The 8,668-nt window shown below is 29.1% G+C and overlaps 2 protein-coding genes across 2 annotated transcripts; one reads left to right on the top strand and one right to left on the bottom strand.

The window, feature by feature from the left end:
* Positions 1–4,333: 4,333 nt before the first annotated feature.
* Positions 4,334–4,756, bottom strand: LOC119686173 (HIG1 domain family member 1A, mitochondrial-like; the record flags this gene model as incomplete). The annotated part of the gene is given in 2 exon segments (XM_038100674.1): positions 4,334–4,432; positions 4,500–4,756. A coding segment is annotated over 1 exon segment (94 nt), but the record flags the coding sequence as incomplete, so codon positions are not given.
* Positions 4,757–5,476: 720 nt separating this feature from the next.
* On the top strand, positions 5,477–7,734 carry LOC119682224 (ATP-dependent DNA helicase 2 subunit 1-like). Its single transcript, XM_038095596.1, has 2 exons — positions 5,477–6,390; positions 6,450–7,734. Exons 1-2 carry the CDS (start codon positions 5,724–5,726, stop codon positions 7,664–7,666), a joined length of 1,884 nt encoding a protein of 627 aa, XP_037951524.1. The 5' UTR covers positions 5,477–5,723; the 3' UTR covers positions 7,667–7,734.
* Positions 7,735–8,668: the final 934 nt, after the last annotated feature.

The raw sequence follows: 8,668 nt of genomic DNA, 5'->3' as shown, positions 1-8,668 counted from the left end.
AAGAAAGTATTCTTTTACGAGTAGTAAGAACTGTGCTAGCTCCGTATATAACCATGTATAAGACAACGACTTATCACGCACAAATACGTATATTCCAAATATATGGATTAACTGTAGCGTTAGTTATGACATTGTTCTTCTGTTGAAGTTTAATATATTGTATATAACAATAGCGAGTTAGTCGCTGAAGTGTGTAGATTATCGGGATAAAGTGAATTAGAGCTATTTACTACAAAAAAAAAATAAACATCTTTCGCATGTTGTTGTTTGGGGCCACTAAAAGATATACTAGTAGGAACAAATGCGACAGTTTAAACTTCACTATTTCATCATAAAAAAAAAACAAAGCATATACAATGGTCTTTATCAACTTTACTATATAATAAATAAAATAAAAGTTAGCGGATTTTAACTCGTTAGTTTAGACCTCAGAATAATCTCTAAAATATTCCATTAAATTGATTAACACGTGTGTCGTTTAACGTTTATATCTTAATTAAATCCAAAATTTAATGATTCAAAACAACTAATTCCAATGTAAATTATTTCGAACTATTAAAAGCTAATCAAAAACAAATAAAAGATGTTGCAATATCTCATCTTATTTCCAAGATTTAGTGGAGTTTTCCGTTAATGATGCAAGTCATCGCCTATTAAAGAGCGTTTTTGTGTATTTAAAATATATGAGAAACGCTAAACAAAAAAGAAAACAATAATTATTAATGATAATTAATCACATCTAAATTCTGCGGTATCAAGCACATACTGGTGCTACATACATTCGTCTCATAGCTTATCTATATACTACGTTAAAGTTTGCTGAGGGCCAAAAACAAAAACCAAACAAAAAAAAAACAGACTTGTCTGCTTTGTTACTAAGTTAATTGTTATTAAATTTTTTTTTTTATTTTTTGCTATCTAAACAAATACGCACGCGAAAATAAAATAACATTCAGTTGTATTAGCTATTCAAAACTTGGACTGCAGATACCTTCTCTGGTACAGAATATGGTGTTATTCTTTTAAATTGATTCATAACTCATGACTCATATTGGGGTAAGGTACTGAGGGAGATAGTACATAGTATAAAACATTTGGTTTCTTCAAGTGAACAGAATTATTTTCTTAAACAGACTGATCTTTGTCTTATTATGAATTACAAATGGAGTTTATTTTGAAATTTTTGATACATCCCATACTTAAGGCATATTTTCTAATAGGAAGAGAGGGACAAAAAAATAGTAAAGTCTAGTCATATGAATTTTTGCTGAAAAACAGAAACTACGTGCTTGGTTAATTGTTATATAATAAATTAAAAAGTACAAAGACAAAAATCCTATATATCATTGTTTATATAACCCTTATTATAATAACCCTTATTTTGTAGGATTATGTTTTTCTAGTTTCAAGAGTGGTTGGATTTACATTCCGGACCTGGTTTTGTTTGTACAAGTGAACAAATGCCGTTCACCTCTACTGACATGCACCTATAAAGCATGTAATCTATTTGGGTAAGGTTAGGTTGTATTGACAGCATTGCATACCAATTGAGCCCAATTGATCACAAACAATGATCCATTGTGATGCTACGGATAAAAACGTTGCTTATACGTTAGATCAAGACGACTATAAAAAAAAAGATATAAAGATCATAGCGATCTGAACATAGACAACGTCGAAAAAGACACGACTCTCTATTTAAGTAAAAATGAATCAAACTAACAAGTCAATGAATTTAGCTGTGTCCCTAATTTGGAATGACGATAGCTCTATTAGGTTGGTTAGAAAAGGGACCCAAAGATATTCAAGTTTCTACTGGCTAAAGATGGGCATTTGCACATAAGATGATACACAGCTTACTGTTTTTCTGCAAAGGAGGAAACTGTGAATGTGTTTGGATTACAAAACAATATTATATTTATTTTTATTGCTTTTTCATGTAAAAAATACACTCTCTTTGTTCTGATAAACAATTAGAGATATTTTTAAAGTTGGTTTTAGCCAATTTGTTTTTTTTATAAATGCTAATATTATATCATATCGTACTCTTAAAAGAAAGATCCGGGTGCTGGTTATAGTGGCAGCTCAGCAAGTATTCTTTCATTATCCATAATTATAGATCTTTCGCTGTTTTACTAAACTTTCAGGGCTTTAAGCTAGTTTCAATAATTATTGAATTATTTAGTAGTAATAAAGTAGAAAATAAATGATCCATTACTAGATCCGTAGCCAGAAATTTACATCAGCATAAAAACAAAAAATTAAATTATTAAGCAGTCAAGATACATTAATACTGAATATAAATATATATATAACACTGATATATATTTTTACTAAACTTTCAGGGCTTTCAGCTAATTTCAATAATAATTGAATTATTTAAAAATAATTTGGAAACTAGAAAATAAATGATCCATTAGTAGGTACGTAGCCAGAAATTCACATCAGTAATAAAAACAAACAATTAAATTATTAAGTAGGCATGATACATTAATACTGAATATAAATATATATATAATACTGATATATAGTTTTTGAATCATTTTGGAGGTTATATGATATTTAATATTTTTGAATTATTCCAAGTTCACTGATTATGGGATCGGTATTTGGCAATACTGGAAACAGTTGTATGGTCAGCCAAAAATTCAATTAATTAAAATATTCTAAAAAGTATTTTTCTTGTTGCAGTTTTATTATAAATTTTTTTTTTAATTATATTTTATTTAATGTAATGTTCTAAATCAGGGCTGTCCAAAGTACGGCCCGCGACATGTTTTTAGTCTACTACAATTACGCAAATTTTCTTTTGGTGTTATTTTATATTTATGGTATATCAAATATGTGAATTTAAATTGATAAATTTATAAAACTAAATTTAACATTATAACCGTATTTATAATAACAACTATGAACGTATGTATTTGTTTCTGCGGCCTTCCAATCTGTACAGTAAATCTGAATAGCCCTGTTCTAAATAAAAACCTTTAAACTAAAATAGAAAAATTTATCACATGAAACTTAAAATGTTAATATTATTTTTATTAATATTATTATTAAATCTTCTATCTCCTTTTGCAGTTTCTTTACCTAACCATATCCTTAGCCATATAGAAGTATTTGTAGTTCGTATCATATTATCTGCTATATAGATTTAAATGGGTTACCACAGGAAAAAAATCTACTAGAACTCTCTTGTAGTAGTAGTATGTTAGCTTTAATTTACTTCATTTCAAATATGTTGTATTACATAGATATTTATAACAATTATATTATATATATAAAGTTTACATCTATGGCATTTTCGCCGTCTGCCGAAAGTTTAGATTACTCTTATAATAACTTATCTTAAAAGTTCTCTTGTATTATCTCAAGATTCTTAGAGAAATTTTTTAGTTTTTATTTGGTTATATAAATAAAAAAAAGTTATTTTAAAAGATTTATGAAAAATCCTAAGCATGAGTAGAGTATGATAGTATGTAAGTTGGTTAACTCTGTCTTGGTTTTATCTTGTCGCATGTTAAAAAAATATATATAATATGGGGGTAAATATTACTCCACTCTTGATTGATATATTAGAATATCTATTTCTTGTAGGTATTTAAAGAAATATTTTTTTTATTAAAAATTTACACACATGTAATAGTTATTATTAATTATAAATCTTATCAATTGCAATAGTTTTTGTTTATATAACGAAGGGACCTGAAAATCCATTTATTATATAATAATGGAAGTTAAATCGATGTTTTTTTTATTATATCATAAACTCATCGGAAATGATAAAGATAAACTAGAAAATGCAATAAAATACGTTGACGATATTAAATAATAATGCTTTATGGACTACGTGCAATTTTCATAGCCAAGATAACGCACTACATGAAAATACAATTAACGCGAGTATTTTGAGTACATTTAAAGAAAAGTGTCTCGCAGAGGTTACATCATAATTTTATGAAGAAATGGTAGAGCTTAAATAATTAATAATTCTATCACTTGTCAAAAATTTAATAAAATTAAGTTTAATTTGTTAAAAAATATAATTATAAAATCCCTTTGAACTCTCAAAAATTATCAACTAATTGAACACGAGCATTGCCAAGGTCACAATTCACTACCTCCTTCCCAACCAAAAAAAAAAAAACAAAAAAATTTTTCACACATTTCATAAAAACGAATGCCAACAAGCAAAAAAAAAAGCTTGAACGCGTGAGAATTTCTTGTGACGTCACGCACAAGTTTTTAACACTGAAAGTTGTAAAAACCAAAATCCAAATTTATTTGTCAATGACAGGAAACTGAAATTTAATTATTTTAAGGAAACACTCACCAATTAACATGAACGGCGATTCCTTTACTTTTCGTGATAATTTGCTTCCTTGGTCTTCATCCCCAGCCACATTAAAATATGATTTGGAACTCATTTTTACTAAATGCGTTAGAAAAATAAAACTTAATAACTGTCACTAACTTTTACGTTAATAATGATATATTACCACAATTTGTAAGTGGAAAATTCCTTTCGATTATTTAAATATATTAATGGTTTGTATAGTCAACCACTTAACCAAAGAGTCGAATGTATAATGCAGAGAATGGATTATGATGAAATTTGCAAATTATAACATAACAATCATCTCTGACTTTCTCTGTTTTGATTGAGTAACAGAAATTCACAATAGCACTCACAGCTGACAGTTGCAGAGTTGTAGTTTACAAAATGCAAAATATGTTTAGTAAATTGTAAAACAATATTTTATATCAAATGTTTATTGTGAAAATGATTTTTTTTTTTTTATAATCAAGATCTCAAAGATATAATTGTTGTCAACAGATGTTATAATAAATATATATATAGCATTGTTTATGAAGTTTACTCAAGTGTGAGCGCAAACGATAATGCGTGTGCACCTTCTTTCAGTGTTGACTCCAACATTTTTGGTATGATAATAAATATTCTGAAAAATATTATCATTAAATTATTTTGTTTATTTATTTAAAAATTAAAAATCAAGATTTAAAAATTTCTTCACTGTTCAGAGTCTTCTACTTAAAATTGATTTTTTGTCATAGGGCAAAATTAATTAATTATAACTTATTTGTGTGTAGTATGGTACAATTATATATTAAAATATTTTTAGGTTTGTGTTAAATAATATGGTATTATTCTTAATTATGGACTGACTGGTAAAATAAAATATAATTGTTTTTATTAAAAATTTACTCTTTGAGAGAATGAATTATTGAAATATTTACTATAAAGGAAACATAAATAATTTCTTCAAGATGAATTTTTCAATTATTTAATATAATTATTTAAATCACAAGTTTAGTTTTTTGGATATAAAAGCACTTCCATAATTCTCTAAAAATGACTACCGACAATAAGTTGAAGTATTAAAACAAAACAAGTAAAGTTTACACAAAAAATTTTTTTTATATTTATATTATTCTATATTATATTCTATTTGTTTAATCATAATATGTGAGTATTATATGACATATCTCTTTACGTATCAACATTTAAAAAATTCAAATACGCGGTTATTTATTGTGAATTTAAAATATGCTACATAGACATTCAGCTGATTTTTGCAATCGGCGATGCGTCTGATTGGCGCAAAAATATTAGTATTTGTTATTGTGAATGACCGGTAAGAACTACATATTTCACAATTCTGCAATTCAAATATAGTTAAAAAAGTAAAAATATAATATTGATGGCTTCAATTTGGAATCCAGAAGTTGATGTTTGCTTAACAGACTCAGATGATGAAGATGTTGATGAAGGCGGACGAGATTGGAAGAGCGGCCGGGAGTGTATGTTGTTCGTATTAGATGCAAATCTTTATGCCGACGAGGAGCGTTTTGTTCAAGCATTGGAGATGATACGTAATGCTTTCGTATCGGGTTTACTTATGAATGATAAGGATTTAATGGGTCTCATGTTGGCAAATACAGAACACAGTCCTGATCCATATGAGCCTGGTTGTTTAGAGCACATTGTGGTGCCACAAAATTGCGCAGTGTTCCTGCCACTTCATCAACTGACTAAATACATAGTTGAACATTTGCTACATTTTCTTGCAACAGCATCTGATAAGTTTGGTGAAGAATATGGCTATGTCAGTCGAGGTACCAGTTACGCTAGTATGTTACGTTTATGCTTAAATCTTTTCGATAACGCTAGTTACGAGTGTAATAGTGCAAAAATAGTGTATTTAACTGATATTGAGTGTCCACATACATCAGATTCTCAAGAATTTCAAATGGCATTACAGAAAGCTAATGATTTGGAAGGGAGGGCGATGGAATTTCATGTTATACCAATGAAAGATGATTTTAATTATGATTTATTTTATAAGGAATTTCTGTGCTTAGTAAAAGGTAGGTAGTCACGAAATTTTGTATATTATGTATTTAATAAATTTCATAATTTCTTTCAGCAATCGATATTGAGAGTTTCCAGCCTGCGGATCCACAACAGCTACGTGAATTATTGTCGAATCGTAAACTTAAGCAAGATTATTCACGTCGCACTTTGGGTCATTTTAAATTTTCCTTAGGTGCTAATCTTGAAATTTCGGCGCAGTACTACAATTTTTTTAAAAAACGTTTATACCCACGTAAAATTCGAGCATTAAGAAAGAATAATGCTATTGTACGTTCCAAAAATGTTATTACGGTTAGTAAAAGAGATGAGGCGACTTCGGAAATTATTGAAGAGTATGAGGTAAAAAGCACAGGTGGTTGGTATCAGCTTTATACAGGTGAAAAGACCATTAAAATAACACCAGAGCAAATATTGCGTGTGAAAAATATGCATGCACCTGGCATGATGCTGCTGGGATTCAAACCTAGTTCCACTTTGGACAATTTTGTACCCCATAAACCTTCCAATTTTATGTATCCGGATGATCAAACTATTATTGGTTCGAAACGTTTATTCCGTGCGTTATGGCAACGTTGTCGTGCACGTAATAAAATTGCTGTGTGCCTATTTCTGCGTAAGAAAAGGTCGATACCACGTTATGTGGCACTTGTGCCTGTATCCACTGAAGATAATGAAGGTAGCGATATGCAGGATTTACTTTCTAGAGATGGTTTTAAAATAATTTATTTACCAATGGGCAAACACATACGTCACATAAATTTCAATGATTGGAATATTGAGAACAATGAATCACCTCCGGAGGGTGTGGAATTGTTTCAAAAAATTATTAAAAAGTTACGCATTAACTATCAACCAGCAGTCATTAATGACCCAGGGTTGGAACAGCTACAAGCTAGAATACTTGCTTTAGCTTTGGATATCCAAACTGATAATGATGGTTTGACAGTAATGCCAAGCACTGAAAAGCAGGATGAACGCATTGCCAGTATATTGCCAAAAATAGAAGAAATTTTTGGAAAAGATGTAGAGGTAGCTAAAAAACGTGCTGCTACAGGAACTGCTGAAGAGACAGCGTCCAAAAAAGCCAAAATAAATGAAGACGACTTAAAAAAATATGAATATGTTCAGCAACTAATAAGAAACGAAGCACTTATTACATGCACAAATGCACAATTACGTACTATTCTTAGCACTCACTTTGAAGTTACTCCGGCAAAAAGTACAACTAAGCCAGATCTTATCGAAAAAATTAAGAACCTATCCAATTAAGCATATAATTATATTATTGTTAAGTATTTTCTGAACTCCATTTATTAATTTATTTGTTATACGTAATTGAATTTTTATATTTTTTCTAATTTCACATATTGTACTACTTAAACAGTATGTATAAATATATATTTATATATGCGTTCACACATTTAAAAATATATTAATATTTTTGTTATGATAGATGCAGTTTAATATTACTCGGGTACTACGATTTCATAACGGATTTACGTAAATCTGGTTAATTTCTTTCTTTGCATAATATGCCGGCATAACTTCATTCTAAAGTTATTGAAGTTGAAGAGTAAAATCCATACATTGATCACTCTGTCAAAAAAATTACGTACAAAAATTACATCAATGCAAAATAAAAATTTTTGACCGCTAAAAATTCAAACAAAACTCTCGTAGGAATCCACTATAATTAATAATCTGCAACTTTTACATTAACCACAAGTATAATAGATGACACAAATCATGCGTTGTTTGCATAGATGCAGAAATCTATTTATGTATTAATTTATTTAATTAATTTATCCCAGAATTGGCATAAATGTTTGCATTTTTTCCAGTAGATCAACAATCTGTCATTTCGGTAAAAGTAAGTTACCATTATCCAAGTAAATGATAGAGGACAAGGCCCTTATTGAACTTACCATGTTTTTACACTGGTTAGATATTCGCAAATGCTTTCAATAATTTTTTTGCAGACAAACTTTAAAAATAATAGTCTTATATAATTTAATATTAAAATCTTGTCAAAGTATAGCCATTGTAACTCATATCCTACCAGGTATTATATAAACTGGTATGGGCGTGCATTGACACGCTGAACGTACTCGGCTGGAGCAATCAGGTTCACCTAATATGGATTCCGGGAAATGCTGGTATCCAAGGTAATGAAATAGCAGACAAACTTGCAAGAAGAGGCGCAGTCTCAAGAATGATAGGTCCAGAACCATTCTGTGATCTAGGTAAAGGAACTTTATCCATTCTTATGAA

This window comes from Teleopsis dalmanni, chromosome 2 (assembly GCF_002237135.1).
Source record: "Teleopsis dalmanni isolate 2A chromosome 2, ASM223713v2, whole genome shotgun sequence".
Lineage (NCBI taxonomy): Eukaryota > Metazoa > Arthropoda > Insecta > Diptera > Diopsidae > Teleopsis > Teleopsis dalmanni.
This window is presented reverse-complemented; position numbering and strand designations above follow the sequence as displayed.

What these genes read in the sequence shown, in the direction of transcription:
- LOC119682224 (XM_038095596.1), top strand. Translation starts at nt 5,724, where the DNA reads ATGGCTTCAATTTGGAATCCAGAAGTTGATGTTTGCTTAACAGACTCA. An exon ending in ATTTCTGTGCTTAGTAAAAG is followed by an intron (nt 6,391 to 6,449) that starts GTAGGTAGTCAC and finishes AATTTCTTTCAG; the next exon opens with CAATCGATATTGAGAGTTTC.